At 34.3% G+C, this 20,230-nt stretch overlaps 1 protein-coding gene across 1 annotated transcript in view; it reads right to left on the bottom strand.

Moving 5' to 3' along the window:
- Nucleotides 1-361: 361 nt before the first annotated feature.
- SMC3 (structural maintenance of chromosomes 3) overlaps nt 362-20,230 on the bottom strand; it is a 37,550-nt gene continuing 17,681 nt past the window's right edge. The window contains exons 10-29 of the mRNA XM_042908447.1: nt 19,522-19,602; nt 18,881-19,045; nt 18,097-18,218; nt 16,864-17,077; nt 13,854-13,957; nt 13,442-13,541; nt 12,858-13,018; nt 12,394-12,535; nt 10,919-11,069; nt 8,675-8,827; nt 6,919-7,070; nt 6,159-6,317; nt 5,372-5,479; nt 4,757-4,865; nt 3,741-3,988; nt 3,444-3,656; nt 2,910-3,101; nt 2,576-2,753; nt 1,370-1,476; nt 362-774 (exon numbers count right to left, since the gene is read on the bottom strand). Coding sequence (XP_042764381.1) covers nt 703-774; nt 1,370-1,476; nt 2,576-2,753; nt 2,910-3,101; nt 3,444-3,656; nt 3,741-3,988; nt 4,757-4,865; nt 5,372-5,479; nt 6,159-6,317; nt 6,919-7,070; nt 8,675-8,827; nt 10,919-11,069; nt 12,394-12,535; nt 12,858-13,018; nt 13,442-13,541; nt 13,854-13,957; nt 16,864-17,077; nt 18,097-18,218; nt 18,881-19,045; nt 19,522-19,602 — 2,931 coding nt within the window. The 3' untranslated portion in view covers nt 362-702. The remainder of the gene's footprint in view (nt 775-1,369; nt 1,477-2,575; nt 2,754-2,909; nt 3,102-3,443; nt 3,657-3,740; nt 3,989-4,756; nt 4,866-5,371; nt 5,480-6,158; nt 6,318-6,918; nt 7,071-8,674; nt 8,828-10,918; nt 11,070-12,393; nt 12,536-12,857; nt 13,019-13,441; nt 13,542-13,853; nt 13,958-16,863; nt 17,078-18,096; nt 18,219-18,880; nt 19,046-19,521; nt 19,603-20,230) is intronic.

Here is a 20,230-nt window from a genome sequence, read left to right as displayed (position 1 = left end):
AAAGGACTGTTACAATGAGTTAAAGCAACTGTTCTAATCCTCACCAAAGGTCATAATCACCTGGGAGAACTTTAGAACCAACAATGACCAGAACCCCACTCCATAAAGATTTCGATTCAACTGGTCTAGGGAAAGATGTCAGTCAGCAGTGTTACTCCAGCAGTTTAAAGCTCTCCCATGGATTTAAGCATGCAGCCAGGATTGGGAATCGCCGATGTATTTTAACAGAATATGAAGCCGTGTTTAAAAAATCTTTTAGGTGAGGGCAGACCTTTTCTTAGGCAAAATAAAAAGCAGATATTTAAGAACAATTCGTTTCTAGTCACATAACTATAAATAAAAAGCCACATAAAATACTAAATTAGTCATAAAACCAATTTAATTGAAGCTATAAAAAAAGAGGCAATATAATTGATAAAATAATTAGCAAAGAATATTTAGCATGTTTCAAAAGATTTAAAACGGGAGCAGGACACTTTACAAAAAGTTGTGTGGGAAATAAAATTCTTAAACTATAAGTAGAAATGTAACATTACAGAGTATCTTATAAAATACAAGGACAGAAATATAAAAGGGCTGTATATGCTCTAAATCTGAAAACTATTAATAGTGACTAGATATTTAGGTTTAAATGTACAGTTCCTGGGAATCAGAATCATATTACTATACACATCTTCCAAACCAGTAGGCAATATTTTCCAATTAACCATGAGTAGTATCATCTTCTACAAAGTCTTTGGCCATCTCTGCTGTGATCACATCAATATGACTAACCTGAAGAATAAATGTTAAAAACAAAGTCTGTTAAATCCTCAAGACAAAATCAATGTTCTCACTGTATAGAGTAATATTTAAAACACATGGCCTATCACCTATAAATTTTATAAATCTAGACAAATGATTCTAAAACACTGACGGTAAAACTTTTTATAATGGTGTTTGTTCAGTACATTTGTTTATAAAATATTCTTCATTTTAATACTCTGAAGATCCAGGTAAGTACTAAGTACTATTGAGCCACATTTTTTCAGTTTTTATTATTTTGCTATTTCAAAGAATCTTGAGGCTGAACAGATCAAGAAGAGCTACATGGGCAAAATATAAAGGAGTGTATCTAACTGTTAAAAGCTGTGCACTAAATAGACAAGACAGGAAGATATTGTCTCTTAATGCCAATGAAAATAAAATCAATGCAATGGATGCTATAAAACTAATTGCTAAACTTCGTAGGCATTTGAAGGAAAAGCTTTTTCTTTACAAACTCATTGTAAGAGAAGCAATAACCTTCTAGGTTTTCTTTCATGATTTAAGTAACATAAAACAAGAATTTGACAAATATGAACTTAAATTTCATGTAAAAAAAATTTACCTTATTTCTAAACTTTACACCATAGAATTTGTCAGCTGACTCAAGCAGTTCAGGCCTAAAAGTAGTTGTAATAAATTGTGCATGTACGGCAAGTTCCATAATCATATCTGTAAAAAAGAAATAGTAACTTAATAAAACCCTTTTCTCAGATCTGAACATTTAAATATTATTTGATTTTATTTTATGAAAGAGAGAGAGAGAGGGAGGGAGGGAGGGAGAGGGTAGGAGCACATGCGTAAGGGGGGAAGGGGGGCAGAGGGGGAGAGAGGGAGAGAATCCCAAACAGGCTCTATGCTCAGCGTTGATCTTGATGCTTGGATCATGACCTGAACCAAAATCAAGAGTCGGATGCTCAATCCACTAAGCCATCCAGGTGGCCTTAAGCAGATCTGAACATTTAAAAAACTATCTTTACTCTTTACCTAAAATCCAAAACAGCCTGTGATTTTATTTTTCATGCATACATCTGCAAACGTTACCAACTTAATCTTTTAAATTAGGGGTAAATCTTTAGTCCACGAACTTACAGAATATGAAGTAGCAGCTACTTACCAACACAGTATTAAAAACGTCAGAGCAAAACAAGCTTTCTCACAAAAAAAGAACAACCAGGGCACCTGTGTGGCTCAGTCCGTTGGGTATCTGACTTTGGCTCAGGTCGTGATCTCGTGGCTTGTGAGTTTGAGCCCGGAGACGGGCTCTGTGCTGACAGCTCGGAGCCTGGAGCCTGGAGCCTGCTTTGGATTCTGTCTCACTCTCTCTGCCCCTCCCCTGCTCATGCACTGTCTCTAAGATGAACAACAATAACAACAACAACAACAAAAGAACAACCTTCCCCTGCTGCCCACTTCTCCAAAGAGGTTTTGAGTTTACTAAAGATTAAATTTAGGTTTTTAAAATACAGAATCAACACTTTATGCCAGGAGCTATTCAAACATTAAGAAAAGCAATTTTAATATAAGAGACTTCTGTGTAAAGTTTAACTGAAGTTAGGATTTTCAACAGACTCCAAGAAACACGTTGGCTTTTCACAAAACTAAGCTTTGTAAACTAGTCTAAAACTAAATTTTTAAAAACTTTTAAAAGAAATTTTATTTACTGAATATATACCCTGTCTAGTCCCAAGTATGTTAGGCAACAAGAAGTCACAATCAAAAGAGGCAAGCTATCATTGTTAAGTTCTTGTCCAGTATAACCCAAAATTACCTGACACAGCCTTTCTGTGCTGGGCATCCAGAGCCTGGTCAATCTCATCAAACAGGTAAAAAGGAGCTGGGTCACATTTCTGAATGGCAAAAATCAGAGCAAGAGCTACCAAGGATTTCTGTCCACCAGAAAGCTGTTGCATTTCTCTCATTTCGCCTTGTTTTCCTGTAAATGATACCTAAAAAAACCATTTAATTAGTAACCAAAAGGGGTAAAATCATAATCTCCTCCTAAAATTAAGTCACATACAACAATGCACCAATTTAATCTATAAAACATTCTACAAATCCCACTATGGTAGTACTGAGGGAAACTGGATATAAAGGTTTGTTACCCTAATTCCAACTCCAGTGAACTGGTCGACTGATGGGACACTGCTTTGTGACCCAGAACCCCTCTCACTTTCACCGCTTCCTTCTCCTTCATCCTGAGACTGACTGCCCTCCACGTCTCCTTTCTTCATCACCAAAGTAGCTTTGCCACCAGGTACCAATTTCTGGAATACTTCACTGAAGTTCTTAGATACCTTAAAATGAAGGAAGGAATGAATGAGTAAGTGTCAATTCAAATATAAATTTTGCTTAGGTGGAACTGCACATATTATTTCTTAAAGCAAAGACAAATATTTAAAAACAATCATAAATACTGTTTAATCTTAAAAACAAGAGTAACAAACTAAATTCTTTTAAGAGCTGTGCAGGATATTCTAGTTACTGTGTTAGAAAACTGTATGCGGGGATTTGTTCATGTGTATTAGATCCACCTATCAAGTGGAAAAAAAACCTTTAAAACCTTTGCAAACTGAATAATAAACTAAAAGCTGAAGTTTTTGTCTTGTGTACATATTAACTACAAAATAGAAACATACCTGTTTGAAAGTTAACTGAATAGCTTCATATTTTCGAAGTTCAAGTACATTCATCAGTTCCATGATTGATTTGTATCCCCTATCCAATTCTTCTTGTCGTTTTATTAACTTTTCTTTTTGCTCAGAGAAATTTACAAACTGATCTAAAGCTTTTTTGTTAACATGGCTGTACTTCTTCAATTCTGTGTTGCACTGTTCAAGTTTTCGAAACAGCTATAAAGAGGAAAAATGTATAAATAAATTCACATGCAGAGAAATCTGCAACAAGACTTCACATTTAAAACCAAGAAGATTTACCTGTTTGAGGCTCAGCGTCTGGTACTTTTCAAATGCTTCCTGGGGAAGTGACCCAAGTTCACGAATTTTCTTCATGCACTCTTCTTTCTTCTTCAGCAGCATGCCTTGTCGATTTGTCATCTTTTCCAGTTCCTTAGTATCATGATTTATAGCATCCATGTGTTCTTTTTCCATATTTTTCCAGCGTTCCATACTCTTCTGAAGCTCCTTAATTCCAGCTTCTGTTTTATCAATGGAATTGTCCAAATCTAAAATGGGGGAAAAAACCAAATTAGGCCATAATACCTATTTTAAAGCTAGACTGTTATTTAACCAAAGATTTTAATGGCCAAATTTATCAAAATAAGTAGATTTTAGTTTTTCATAATGTTTGTTTAAATTTTACTGTGTAAATCTATGAAACACTTAATTCAGGACAAAATAGGAGTATACATTAGTCACTCAAGTATATTATTTCACATTATTGAATGTTTATGTTTATAAAAAACTAAAAAAATAATTTTCTTCTCAGCAACTAGGTGATAAGAAACTAGTTCGGCTATTTCACACTTCTGGCAATAAAATTAATAATTACAGTCTCTCATAAAATTGTCACAAACATTTTCCAACAAAACAGAGATTACAATTTATAACCAACCCACTAAATTCCATCCACTATAAATTATTTATGCTGATGGAAAACAGAAAAAATATTAGTATATGCTTTTGCCTATTTGGGTATTTCATTGTGTAGTAAACAATTTTATCAAATAATCTAAATTTAACAAACTACAAAAAAATTTAATTTTTTAAAATGTTTACTTGAGAAAGAGCATGTAAGCAGGGAGGGGCAGAGAGAGAGAGAGGAAGAGAGAGAATCTGAAGCAGGCTATGTGCTGTCAGTGCAGAGCCCGACAAGGGGCTCAAACTCATGAACCATGAGATCATGACCTGAGCCGAAATCAAGAGCTGGATGCTTAACCAGCTGAACCACCCAGGCACCCCCCCAAAAATCTTTCTACTAAATAAAAATTCACCTTCTGATCGTGCCATAGTATCTTTTACTCTTTTATTGATTGCTTCAAGTTCTGAAGTTGTAGCAGTGAGAACAGTACCCCCTTCTGTCTCTCTCAGTTCATTAAGTTCCTGTAACATAAAAGGAACTTAAAACCATTAAACCACAAAATATGAATTCTGTTAGTTTCAAAATGTTATGACTTCAACAGTTTCTGATAGCAGTTATGTTGAATAAACATTCAGGAGAACTAGAAAGTACACTCTGTATAACTACAAATATTTACAGTATTCATTAAAAGGGGGAAAAAGTAATATAATTAGAAAATTTCTCAGCATGGGACTACTACTGAGAAAACATTAATAACTAACATTTACTGATCACCTAGAATGTGCCAGGATAATCATACACAACAGGCATTACTGTTATGCTTATTTTTCACAAGAGGAAACTGAGGCTTAGTAATATTAAAGTACTTGCTTGCACAAGATCATACATTAGATGGCAGTGCTAGAACTCCAACCCAGGGTAGGGGGGTCTTTCTGTCCCCAAAGCACATGCTCTCAATCAGAGCCACTTGTGTGTAAGTACTTTCAAAAGGTTACGGTCATCAAAGAACCCTCAAAAAAGAACATACCTGTTCCACTTGGTCCAAGCGTTTTCTCAAATTCTCATTCAGGTATGTCTCCACTCGAGTAATAATACCTTCTAATTTAATTCTTTCATTCAGCAACTGTCTGTTTTCCTAGAAAAAAAAAGTATTATCTGTCTACATAGGAATTCACATTTCCCACACAGGAATGCTGTTTATTTGCTGTCCTCTCCATTACTTGTGTTCAAATGAGCTGCAATCAAGTTTTACATCCTTCTAAAAAGCCCTATATTTTCTTCATTTTTCTCTCTTATCTCTTCAGAATGCTAAGTTTGTGTGCTTGGTTCATTTTTTTTTTCTTTTTAAAGATTTTGTTTTTAAGTTATCTTTATACCTAACATGGAGCTTGAACTCACAACTCCAAGATCAAGAGTTATATGCTCTACTGACTGAGCCAGCCAGGCACCCCAGCTTGGTTCTTTTTATAAGACATCTGCAAAAAATACTTTACCTACTTTTCATTTTTTGGACTTCGTGTTTACATCTCCATATTCAAAAATCAAGTGCTATTAAAATGTTTAATCAAAACAATATTATTACATGCGTAAAAGTGGTCACATCAATAAAGACAGCAAAACTAACAAGTCAATCTTACTAATAATAAATGTACATTAAATAAGATGGAAGAAAATGAAGATTTCTTGCATAATCCTAACATACCCAGAATCTCACATACCTATTTTCTCAAGGTTCCTTTTTTTACAATCCCTTAGTAGCAAGAAAATTTTCACAATAGCCAATTATTAATTAGAATTTCGTCAGTTGTACTTGCCTGCTGAAGTTGACGAATTTCATCATTGAGTGCATCTACTCTCTTCTGATCTTCCAGACTAAGTTGAGAAAGCAAGTCCGTTCCTAGTTCTGCTTTCAATGATTCTCTGGTGGACTCCATAGCATGCAAACTTGCCTCCAAACTTTGTAAGCTACGTTGCTATGTGACAGATCATACATTTATTAATAAAGGTATTAGTCTGTATTACTTACAATAGTGAAAAACTGAGAACAATCTATATTTGATGTTAAAGTGAACTAAATCATATCAACTCAAGTAACTATTAGGTATCCACTAAATTTGAATAGAACTAAATAGCAGTAAGAAAAATATTTATGATATTAATACTAATACAATACTATCAGGGTATGTGGAATAAATCATATTCCATGACCAAATTGTATAAAAATCTTCTTGAATATTAATAAGAACAAAAAGAAAAGACTGCTAGAATGTGTTAGGGTGGTATAGTTGGAAAAATTTTTTTAAAAAACTGTTTAGTACTAGTGATCATCTAAACAGTTTTTGTCAAAACTGCTACAAATTTCTGAGACATACGTATTATCACTTGTAATTCAACAGTAATAGTTTAGTTTCTACCCTGTTTTAATATAATCTGGATAAAATGCAACCACATATTCAACTTCATAAGCAGTGCTTAATAGACAAAAATGATTACTGACAGGACAACCAATATAACACGTGGTCCACCCCAATTCTAAGTAATTAAATCTGTAGTGAATGGGACATACTTACGAACCTTTGGCATAAAGGTTTTCTCTGACTGCTGCCTCTTCTCTTTGAGCATCTTCATTTCTGATAATATGCTATCTCGAGATGCTTTAAATTTCCTTTGCTGCGTCTCTATCTGCTGCATTTGGTTCATCAACTGATCAATTTCATTATTAATCCATATACAAGGCTAAGGAAAATGCACTCTAAAAACATCTCTTAAAAACACTGTGTATCCCCTTCCTTTTCTTTACCTCCAAATAAAAGTTATTTCCTCAGATTTATGGACCATAACAATGCTGAATTAAATACTACACCAAATGTGTTTAATCATAAAGAAGCTTAAAACATTTCACCCCACCATTTCTCTCTCAAAATAACTTACAGATTTTCCTTAAAGTTACATATAAAATATATATATAAATATATACAAATTTATATATAATTTTACTTACATAATGTTTATAAATTTTATATATTACATATATGTATTTTATATATATTACATATATATATTATATATATTACATATATACAATAAATATATAAATTCTTGGGAAATCCAAGGAGAATCTAAATATTATCTTTTACATCTCTCATTCAAAAAATATTTACTGTGTAATCTATTATGTTTAAATCACCACATAAGGTAGTTATGTATGAAGAGGAGGCCTTGCCCAATGTAGACAAATAATACCACCTCACTGGATTATTAAATACAGAAGGTAGTGGATGTATGCTGTCAATATCCTCCTTTCTTAGTGTTTCCCCATGTTTTCTTTGTGCCAACATCTTACCAAATTTGGGCAGTTCTAAAGATGCTCTACAGACCCTTGCAGAGTCCAGACTAACATGTTTATTTACCTTTTTCTCTGTGCTGCTGCTTGCACTGATGACACAGAAGCTATAAAATCACTTAAAAAAACTGCCAGTTTCATTGAAGAATATCCCAATGATTCACTCACTCAGTAAAAATGATTGTTCTTGATGCTGGAATACCTATATATATATTTTTAAGTAATCTCTGCACTCAATGTGGGTCTTGAACTCATGACCCAGAGATGAAGAGTTGGATGTTTTACTGACTGAGCAAGCCAGACACCCATCAAGTACCTATATTTTTCAAATTGTGTGACATAATGTGAAGTACATACTGAGCACTTTTGCCTTACACCAAAGTAGCATGGTTATCTTAAGAAAATGCACAAGTACAACGCTCCTGCTGTGAGCTAAACTAGCCACTCGTTATGGAACACCAGCTTTATTTAAAAGAACGGAGAATACTGTTTACTAAGACTTGGACTTTGACAGCCATTTCCTCCACGAATACTAAATCTGTATCAAATGACTCTGAAGTAGTAAAATCGAATGCACATTTTCAACCCCTATATTTAACTTCTTTGCAGTATAATGGTATTACTGATGCCCCCAACCCTTCTTCCTTGAAGCAATAACCTGGTTTTCCTTCTACAATTCTGATTGATCTTCTTCAGTTTCCTCTGTCCCCTTAAATTTTAGTGTACCTCAGGTTCTTTGCTCTCATAAACAGACTCACTGCTATCACCTATTTAATAGCTAATCAAAGAATCAATGTTAAAATAGTTTTTTCCCCGTCTTCAGGAGTTAATAAGTTTTGACAAATAAGCTTCTATGCTTAAAGAAAAGTCAAATATGAAGAATCTTTTTCTCACTGTATGTCTGTAAGAAAACACACCTAACATGCAAAAGATTATATATTCTAACCCAAACACAGTTCTCCACAGCAACACAGGACAAAAAGATATTTTCAATATTTCTGCGAAGGTTTTCATTGAGCTTTGCTTCAAGCTCACCTAGTTCTTCTTCTGCTTTTCTAACATCTTTCTGCAGTTCAAGTCTAGATTTCCTTGTGTCGTAATAACCTCCAGTGAGAGCACCCCGATGACTGACTTGGTCACCTACAAACAAAGCATAAGAAAGGTAGATATTCTGTATAACAACTTCTTTTTTCAATGATAAATTGATTTATAATCAAACAACTATTCTAAAGCTTTGTTTATTTAATGAGAATTAGAAGGGATTTAAGTCAGCCTGAAAAACTTTTCCTTTCCAACTGTTAAAATCTTTGTTTAAAAAATGTGCTTTCTAGGGTCACCTGGGTGGCTCGGTTGGTTAAGCATCTGACTTTAGCTCAGGTCATTATCTATAAGCAGTTCAAGGATGTAGGCCCTGTCTCCGGTTCTGGGCTGACAGCTCAGAGCCTTGGGCCTGCTTCTAATTCTGTGTCTCCTTCTCTCTCTGCCCTTCCCCCACTCATGCTCTGTTTTTCTCTCTCTCTCAAAAATAAACATTAAAAAAAAAAAAGTGTGCCTTTTAGATGAGTCTGAACATCTGCCAGAAAGGAAAGAAGTGCTAATAAAAACTAATGGGGACATGTCAACAGGACACAGGACTTGGGAGCTTGGAATTCCCACTGGCCATATTTGGGAAAATTTGAACAGCAAACAATAATGGCAATGCAGTAACACAATAAAAAAAAAAGTCACGAATCACAGTGCTACTTAAAAAATTAAAAAAAAGGGAAGAGGTTCTTCTTTACAGAAGAGTGACAGTTAGTAAATACAGAAACCTTGACAGAATTTAAGAATCCCGATTTGGAATCCCCCGGTGTATTAACTGAGTCAGGCAAGGGCTAGCAAAGGAAGCTAAACCATTGGAAAAAAAGTTGTCAAGGAACCTGATATTCATGTTTTCTTAAAGGATAGTCCCACATATCACTTACTAATTATGAAGAAGAAACGGTACCTTTATAACTCAGAGATTGCTACTGGTCAAACTTAGCATGATTAACAGTGGGACGGACATTGTGTGATGCAAGAAGTATACACCTTGAATGTTTAAATTGAATCTAATGATGAGGAAGCAATAAGACAAATCCAGAAAATGGAAGATTCTATGAAAAAGTCAATTTCCTGAGGGTATGAGAGAACAGGAGGAGCTGTCCTATATTGAAAGAATCCAAACAGAAGACATTCCATGCATCCTTGATTAGATCCTGGACAGACAAATATTTTGGGACAACTGGGGAAAATTTTACTGTAGATACTTTTTAGATGATATTATTGGGTTAATGTTAAATTTCTTAGGTGTAACAGTTACGATACCTGTGGCCATTAAGGAGAATATCCTTACTCTTAGAAGATACACATACTTAACTTTAGAAATAAAGTATCATAACTGTATTTATTTTATAACTTATTCTCAGAGGTAGTTCAAAACGAAAAAAAATTGTCTATAGAGATAAAGCGGAGGGGGGGGGGTTACTTTCTTTCATTAACATATAAATTATAAAGAGAAGGAAAAAAATTTAAAAATGAAGGCAGGTAAACTTATACACCAGAGGTTCGTAACCTAGACCCTAGACTTCATGGATAAAATTCAGGAAATCCATGACTTGGTAGGAAAAAAAATTTACTTGTTTATTTTTATACTAACTTCAAAATGAAATTTACCAATTCCCTCTGTAACAAGAACTATAGTGCTAGTATCAGTACTTGTAACTTTGTTACCAGGAGAAATAACAGCTATTTTCTATATAACAGCTATAAGATTATACTTGCTGGAAATCTCAAAATATTGTTTACATGTATCAGTACTTCAAAATTATATTAGATTCACTGCTAAATCTTGTTTCTGAATACCTTCAAGAATAAATTACTATGTCATATTTGAAAAAACACTGTGATTACCATGCCAATACAGTTTCTTTAGTGATCCAAAGTATTTTATGCACTTAAAAACATTTTGAGAAAGGGTACACAGACTTTACTCAAGAGCCAAAGAAGTCCACAGTGCAAAAAAGGTTAAGAACCCCTACTATAGACCAAATGATTATACTTAAGACAGACATCAACTAAATAAAATTGTGGAACCTGTTTGGACTCTGACTTAAACCAACTATTTAAACATGACAAAGGCACATGAATTTTGAAATACTTAAAACTAAAACTGAATTTATTTTTTCAAAGCCAAGAATTACTATTACAAACCTTCCAGGGTAATGCAGTCCATAGTGAAAGCACGTGCTAGCTGGGTTGAAACTTCCATGCTACGACAAATAAGTGTTTTCCCAAACACGTGTTTGAAAGCTTTGTCAAATCTGGGATTGTACCTCAGTTTACTTATCATAGGAATAGCATCCTAAAAATGAATATTTTGGTCAGCAAAAAGATCACAACACAGTTAATTAAAACATGCTAACAGAATTACGAATTACATCTTTATGAAATACAAAGAAACATAAATGCCTATTTCAAAACTATTTTTACTCTGAAGGAGTTAGAAAAATCATTCTACTGAAATATCTGGGAAACTGTATTCATGTACAGATTTTCAAGATCAGGGCATAGTGACAAAGAATTCAGTGGTTCCACAGTCAGTGGCACAAGTTCAAATCCTAATTCTGACACTCACTAGATGTATACTTTGGACAAGCTGCTTAACTTCTCCACTTAATAGTTATTTCACCTACAAAATTGTGATAATAGTACCTTCTGAAGTTGTTAAGACCAGACAAACTAATAATATGTAAAACACACAGGACAGCATCTGTCACATAGAAAGGCCAAATAAATGTAAACTAATAGTATTTCCTCAAAATGTTTTCATTATATATATGTCTTAGATATTCAGAAAAATATTTTTTCATATAAAATTTTCTTTTACACTCTTCTAAACTGTTAGAAAAAGACTTATAATTTTCACATTAGGAAATATATCCTATACACAGAACAATGCAACAAATATGTTAGGCTTAAATCAGTAATTATAAAGAGAACACCAATATAGCTACCATGGAAAACAAGAAATAAAACACCGCGGACACTTAGTAGTGTGGACCCTTTAAGAGAAGAAAAAAGAAGAAGAAAAAGCTGGACCCTTTAAGTAGCTTATAAGATTCTCACTGTTCCACCTAAGTTGTTATCATTCTCATAGACTTTCAGCTTTAACCTTAGAGGATAGAACCGTTGCTAATACATCAACATTCCGAAACCAAATACCCTCAAAGCAATTACATTTTTTTTAAGAATTGTATCTGAGGAATATTTTGAATCCATTTATAAATGTATACTAGCAAGTAACAAAAGCAACATTATGCTTTCAGGTCCTATCATCTTGGTAGACATTTTTATTTATAAGTCATTTAAAAAGCATATTCAGAAAACTTAGAATATATTCACTTCAAATGATAGTTCCTCAGGAGTTTCTTCTTAATTTTGTCACCTGGGATACTCTCTCAAAGTACCCTGTGCTTATGTATTTTAACATTTTACACATTTGCAATGATTTGTTTCATGTCTTGGCTGTGACCTGTCTCCCTTCCCATCCCTATGCTACATGGGAAGAAACCATGCTTATCTCACAGATCAGTGAATCCTAATGCACAGTGCCCGTGCACTAGCATGGACTAACCATGAGAAAAAATGACTTATTGAAAGGTAGACCTTCACACACACCAACTCACATTGGTCTCAGGATAGGCAGTATCCCTGACATCTAACTTGTTAAGAGGCAGAAAAGTGACCTCTCCAGGAAGATTCATTTTATTGAACTCCATCAAAATCTTCGTGCTGACTTCATCCGAATCAACAATGTGATAAAATAACCTTACAGGTAAACAAAACAAAACACATTTGTATTGCTAGACTTTAAAGTGCTATAAACATTTAAGCAAACAACTCAGTTTTTTTCTATGCAACCCAATTTGAACTGGGGTAGGGTGGGAGGGAAACTACTTAGAAAATTCCAATGGGGGTAGGGAGAGAACTACAATTAGGAACACTTAACGCCTACATCTTTAACCAGAAAGTTAAATAAGCAACTAGGATAAAAGGCAATGGGAGATATATTGTACTAAAACTCCAAAAAGCTTTTTATTCTTATTCCTTCTTTCCTTTAAAAATTCAAAATACCAAACAAAAACCTCACCTGTTGCCCGCAGTGACTTCCACGCATGTGTAGAAAGCAGGCTCACATTCGAAGTTATTCATCACAATGCCGTGATAGCCATTTTGAACATGCTGGTTTATTCCTTTCCTACGAAAGTGGTCCAGTACTTTGTTTATGCTGTCTATTCCATTTAAAATAGCCTGTTAAATTGTCAGAGGTAAAAATTTTTTAAATAATACTGCCAATGGCACCCCTCTGGTAAGAAATAAACCCATTACTCTACACGTTAAAAAATATTCCAGAGATTAAACTGAACACCCTCCCCAACAATACCTCACCCCCTTGAAAAATGCCAACTACATGAAATACTTTTATATTATGGGTTCTAGTCTATGATACTAATATTAAAAATAGGCTCTTCATCTAAACATCAAAAGTGCTAGAATTAACAGTATGGGTGGTAGTAAGGCTGCTTAAACAAGACCCATCATTTCAAATTTATAGGACAAGTGATTTGCACTCTTATTTACTACCTGGAACCAATGACTTACAGCTTGAAAACTAATATTCTTGTGTAATAACTGGCTCATTGTAAAGTGAAGTAATGAAAAGAACCTGCCCACCTTTCCTGTTGCTGCTCTAAGAAGTTGCTGTTTCTTTTCAAGATCTTCTCTTTTAGCAGCAAGCGCTTGCTGTTCTGCATTCTCCTCTCTCCACAAATAACTGATCAATAAAAATTAGACTGTCTTTAATTACAAAAGCATTAAGAATAGGCACCAACAGTATATAATTGAGGAAAAAATACTGAAAAAAAAAAATCAAACTTGAATAGTTCATTTATAACTTTTTTTTAGATTTTAAGTAATCTCTATACCTAACATGGGGCTTGAACTCACAACCCCGAGATTAAGAGTCGCATGCTCCACCGACTGAACCAGCCAAGGGCTGCTAGTTCATTTATGACTTAACGACCATTTAACACCCAGTAACTTGCATTACTCAAAAAAATTAAGGCATATTTTAGTCTATACTAACTTTCTCTCACTTTGTAATTCATCTTTCTTATTTTTTACTTCATAGTATTTTCTGTCCAGTTCTTCTACTCGAGCTTTGACTTCATTAAGATCCTGATCCAGTTTCTATGGAAATAAAAATAATTCAAATTTAAAAACCAATTTCATGCAAACTAATCCACAGCGACAGCAAGATCAGTCATTGTTGCTAGGGGATAACACAGGAGGGAGGAATGGGAGACATGTTGGGGTGATGAACAGGCTTGTTATCTTAATTGTCGTGACGATTTCATAGATGTAAACACATATCAAAACTTATCAAGTGGTACATTTTAAACACATGCAATTTACTGTATGCCAACTGTACCTTAATGAAGTTGTTAAAAAATCCAACTCTATTTTTTTAAAAATGTGTTTAGACAAGTGCACATCAAGAGAAAACATAAACCACAGAATGAATTACTCTGTAAAATACTGCTAAAATAAAATTAACTTGCTCACTAATGATCTAAACCTTTCTACTTGATAGTATACACTGCAGAATTTCAGAAGAAAAAATACATTCACAAATTCTCAAAATACCGCAGTCAATACTTTTCACACCACTCCCTCTACACATATACAATAGAACACAAGAGTTAGGATTATACTAAGAAGCAAAAAGTTATTCTGCATAATGCAATCAGCACTATAATATTATCTCTATCCAGTATAAAGGTCAGACTTCATCAGTGGAAGGAGTGGCTGAAATACTGGAAAATAATGAAGTTCAAGCTTGAGAAAGAATGAATAAAAACTGAAAAATCTTCGCTCATCACCAGGCTGTTTCAAAAAGGCATTTGTTGAGGTTGTTTCCATGAACTCAAGAATAATACATTTTCTTCATTCCAAGAAAGGACATGTAGCTATCACAGCTAAAAACTATACTAATCAATTTCCAAATAACTAACTACTGGGATCAACTTGTGCTTTCCATTCCCTCCATAAAGTATCCTGACACTGGAATTTTGAGCCTAGGAGATATTTTCTATTACCCCTGATCACTTTTCTACCAGTTATTTGAAGTTTGTTTATTTATTTGGAGATAATGTGCATGTAAGCAGGGGAGGGGCAGAGACAGAGAGGAAGAGAGAGAATCCCAGGCAGGCTCTGCACTCTCAGCACAGAGCCCGAAGTGGGGCTCAATCTCACAAATCCATGAATCCAGAGATCAGGAGCTGAAATCAAGAGTCGGACGCTCAACCTATTGAGCCTCCAGGGGCCCCACTACCAGTAATTTATGATTACAGGACCAGTTGTGTTTGCTCCCACTATGTTTTCATTTTGTTGTTTATGCTGTGATTACATTAAATATTAAACTGAGAATATGAAGACAAAGGAAAGAGCTGTTTCTTTAAAAACCTGATTCAGTTTTGGATATACTTAAAGATGACTCCCTAAAAACCGAATTAAATGGGGAAATTAACTCTAAAAGACCAGGGTAAATAACTATATAACACATAAATGCATGTATTAACGTGTAATATAGTAGAATACATAGCAGAAATAAGACTAGGGAACTGATCCAGATTAAAAAAGAGAACAGAAACATGACAACTAAATGTAATGTATGATCCTAGACTGAACCCTGAATTCTGTTCTCATCCAACTTTAAGGAGAACTATATTTACATGTGTGGCTCATAACAAAAAAGTCCCTGGCAACTCCAATCACTACTCATACTCAAACATTGTGGACTCTACATCAAAAGACTGGTACGTACTCTGGTGGGGCGTGTTGATAATGGGAGAAGCTACGCATGTGTGGGGCAGAAGGTACATGGTAAATCTCTGTACCTTCCTCTCAGTTTTGCTGTGAACCCAAAAATGCTCTAAGAAAGTAGTCTTAAAAAAAGAAAGATTGGAAAAAAAAAAAGATTAGTACATGAGCATACATTTGCCTGTTTAAACAAAATACTTAAGATATATATAAATACATGTATGTTTTACATGTGCATAAATATATGTATTACTCATAAAATATAAATATACATATTTATTAAAATTTTATGCATTTATGGCTTTTCTGAAAAATCAAAAACCAATTGGGTGCAGATCTCATGGGTAACAGGGTTCTTCTGTGTATGTACATATTTACCTACCTCACCCTACACTTACTTGTCCTAAACACTCCCTTCTCATCACTTCTATCACCCTCAAGTTATCTATATATAGCCACACATAACACTTACCTAAGCATTTTCCCCCTTTCTCATTTTGAATGTCACATCTTTTTTACTCTAGAAATGGTTTTATCTTCTACTTCAATTTTTAAGGAAATACTAAGTAAATATGTAAATAATGTTTAATTCATTTAGAAAATGTTGTAAAATCACCATTACTTTAACAAAAAATATATTCTGTAGTAATTTTTAAATTGAAAGAGAACTGTGAAAGAATATAAAAATGGAAAAAAAATTTAAATAAGTTATTCTGAAGTTGCATTTTAGACTTACCATGTTAAAATTAAGGGTAGTTCAGGTACATTCTACCAATTCATAAAAATATATTTTAAAATACACTCAATCTACATGAATACTCACGGATATGGAAAAAAAAACTTCCTTGAAAAGGAAAATTACCATATAAATATTAATTTATATGTATAAATATTGTTATATGTATAAATGTTAAAAAGTGCTGGTCTTTTTTTTTTTTAATGTTTATTTTTGAGATACAGACAGAATGCGAGAGGGGGAGGGCAGAGAGACAGGGACACACTATCGGGGCAGATTCCAGGTTCTGAGCTGTCAGCACAGAGCTGCATGTGGGGCTTGAACTCAGGAGCTGAGAGATTATGCCCTGAGCCAAAGTCAGATGCTCAACCAACTGAGCCACCCAGGCGCCCCTGTGCTGGTCTTTTCTAAGTACCTGTGTCTTGTATATTTTAAGAATAGCAATGTAAACTGTTTGAAAATAAAACTTAACTAGATGCAACTGTACACGTTTAGGTCTTCTGAAAGATTGTCACAGAGCAGCTATAAAAGTTCTTACATTGTATTGCTCCAGGTTTTTCTCTTTATTTGCCTCAGTGTCTTCCAGATCCTTATGGATAGCAGCAATCTGTCTTTTCTTGTCATTAATAGCCTGATCTAACGACTTGAGTTCCTTTTTAATCCATTTATCCCTTTCTTCTTTTGATGTAAACTGGCTTCCTCGACCTTGCTTTGCATAAAGATCTGTTCTTTCCTGGGTAGCTTGGGCCAATCTATACAAGACAGAAGAAAAGAATGATTAAAAAGAAAAATAGGAAATAAGCAAGTTTAACTGCAATCGATATGTCAAGAATACATAGAGACAATAACCATTTTTTTAAATTCTATAAAAAAAATATAAAAAGGAACTGGTATCTAATAGAGCTCCTCAAACTAGTACTATATAATATACATTTTATTTTGAAAAGTCACAGTTAAAGGTGAAATAGCCCATATCCTAAGGATTTCAGGCAGACAATGTATTTACTCCAGGTCTGAGTTAGTCACTAAATCTAGAGACAGTTCTAATAGCCTATCTCAGGAATTTTAAAAAATGCTCCAACTATATGTAACTATATAAACACTTCCAACTCCTTACAATAAGACACTATCCAAGGTTAAGAGGCAAGGGAAAAAAAAGGTTAAAAGGCAAGAGAAAGACAAAGAAAACATTTAAAACAAGTAGAATACAAATGTCTAGATTACATACAATCCTACCAAACGGCAGGGGGATGCGAGGATCAGAAAAAAATGGGCAAAAGAAATAAATAATTCAACAAAATATAGGTGGCATAAAAACATACTAATGCCCTAAACCATGAAATGAGCAAAAGCTGGCATGTCCAACCTACAGCTAGATATGAAAATGTCTAGCTACTAAAACAACAGTGAAAAAAGGAAATAGGATGAAACATAGAATAAGATGTTGAGTGGGTAGAAAAACAGAAACGAAAACAAACATCATTCATGTTTTAAAAAGCCCAACAATATCTCACTATGTTGTCTCAGGTGAGTTAACTTCTCAGAGCCTCAAGTTTGTCAAACCTACAGTGATCTCCTAAAGTTTCCGAATAGAAAAAAAATGTATGCAATATGTATACAATAACGCTTGGCCCACAATAGTTTTTTAATATAGCCTATTACTTTGAAATGGAATTTAACTTTTGCCCTCACTGTCTTAACTCATAAGTATTTAGGTTTTATAGAGGAACTATGTAGAAAGTTAGAAATGTTGGTGAAAGAAATCCCATACCGAGCAATTCCTCGCTCTTCTTTTTCTTTCACACTGTTGAATTTAGGTTCTGTTTCTGCCAGTTCTTTCTGCTTTTCTTCTATTTTTTCAAGCAGCTTCTGCCTCTCTTTTAATAAGCGTTTCTGTAAATAAAGGAGAAGTACAAATGTAATCTTTTTTTTAATTAAAAAAATTGTTAAGGTTTATTTTTGAGAGAGCGCGAGCGAGTGGAGGAGGGGCAGAGAGAGAGGGAGACACAGAATCCAAAGCAGGTTCCAGGCTCTGAGCTGTCAGCACAGAGCCCAACATGGGCGTGAACTCACAAACCGCGAGATCATGACCTGAGCCCAAGTCAGATGCTTAACCAACTGAGCCACCCAGGCGCCCCAGTAAAAATGCAATCTTAAATTTTTTAAGATTTTGTGCTTAAGTCTAGCATAAAATATTTTCTCATGAAAAGAAATCACCAGAAAACTGATCCTTCAACACAAAACTAATATTTATTTGCCTATTTATTTAAAGATTTTACTAAGTAATCTCCATACCCAACATGGGGCTAGAACTCACAACCCTGAGATCAAGAGTTGCATGCTCCACCAACTGAGCCAGACTGGCCTCCCACAAAGCTAATTTTTAAATGAAAGAAACAAGGAGACAGTACAGAGTTGCCACTTGAGTAGTTATTTTAATGTGCCAGATCTTTTACAAAAATTCAAGCATACATCCTTGTCACAGAAAGGATGGTCTTCTGTAATTCCTATTCAACTAAATGTTTATGTCTTTCATTTTTAGTATTTTAACTCACCCTTTGTTCACTATTGCCAGCCAATTCATCTTGTAAGTCCTTGGCTTTAAGCTCCAACTTCGTCCTCTGCTTAATTTGTTCTTGTCTTTCAGCGCTGAGCTGCTCCTTTTCTTCTTTCATAGCTGAAATTTTTGTTTTCAGCTCTCTAACTTGACGTTCAATATCCTAATCAAAAAGTATCAAATAGAAATGAGTCAGACAATTGAAAGTACAACAGCAGAGTTTGGACACCATTAGTTCTATCCCTTCTTTTTCTTTCAATTACACTTTCAGTACTATTCTGTCTTTCCAATACTCAATCTCAATGACATTCACTTCAAGTTACCATTTCATAATTGTTAATTTTGTTTAATGTTTAGAGAGACAGACTTGAGCGGGGGAGGGGCAGAGAGAGAGGGGGAGAGAGAATCTGAAGCAGGCTCCAGGCTGTCAGCACAGAACTTGATGTGGAGCTCAAACTCATGAGCCATGAGATCATGACCTGAGCTGAAGTTAGATGCTTAACCAACTGAGCCACCCACGTATCCCTTTAACTTTTTGTTTTTGTTTTTTTTTTTAAGCCATTCCATAATTCTGGTACAAAAGGGGGTTTATTGTGGTCGAAAAATATAAGCTAACCTAAGCCTTGTTTATAATCTTACCTCCATTTTATCTCTTGCATCCTGCTGGGCATCTCTTAATTGTCTGGATTTTTCCCCACTAGTCTCTCGCTTAGCAGAAAGCTGGGGGAAGAAAAAAAAAGCTATAATTTCTAACTCATTTTATATTTGTTTCATACTTCACAACATAATAGTAAAATTTTAAAATATCTTCTAAAATAAAATCATTCACTTAAAGAGTTTTTATAAAACAATTTTTAGTGGTTTTAAGTAAAAAGTCCTTTAAGTATTACCTAAAGCAATTTTTGGACAAAATATCAGCAATATTTACAAAATACATTTTAAAAAGCCAACAGAAAAATTCATGAGGCTTTTTCTTTTTATTATCAAGTAAATTCTACCCACAACATGGGGCTCGAACTCACAACTTGAACTCCAAGATCAGGAGTCCCATGCTCCCCACTGACTGAGCCAGCTAGGCACCCCTTCTTCATGAAGCTTTTAAAGGTGGCTGCCCTCATTTTGGTTTGTCTTGATCACCACCTGATTATATTTCAGATACAACTACAGCAAGGACCACACAGACCTAGGCATTTTCCTTGGAATAATTAAAAGAACAAATTCACTGACCAATGAATTTATTAAGATTTAAAAATTTTTAAGGTCCTATTTAAAAACCATTGAAAAGTATAAATATAGCATGAGCTTAACTTACTCATTCAAATAAAATCACTCATGAATTTAAGTGACA

This window comes from Panthera leo, chromosome D2 (genome assembly GCF_018350215.1).
Source record: "Panthera leo isolate Ple1 chromosome D2, P.leo_Ple1_pat1.1, whole genome shotgun sequence".
Classification (NCBI taxonomy): domain Eukaryota; kingdom Metazoa; phylum Chordata; class Mammalia; order Carnivora; family Felidae; genus Panthera; species Panthera leo.
The sequence above is the reverse complement of the archived record's forward strand: the minus strand, read 5'-3'. Positions and strand labels throughout refer to the sequence as shown.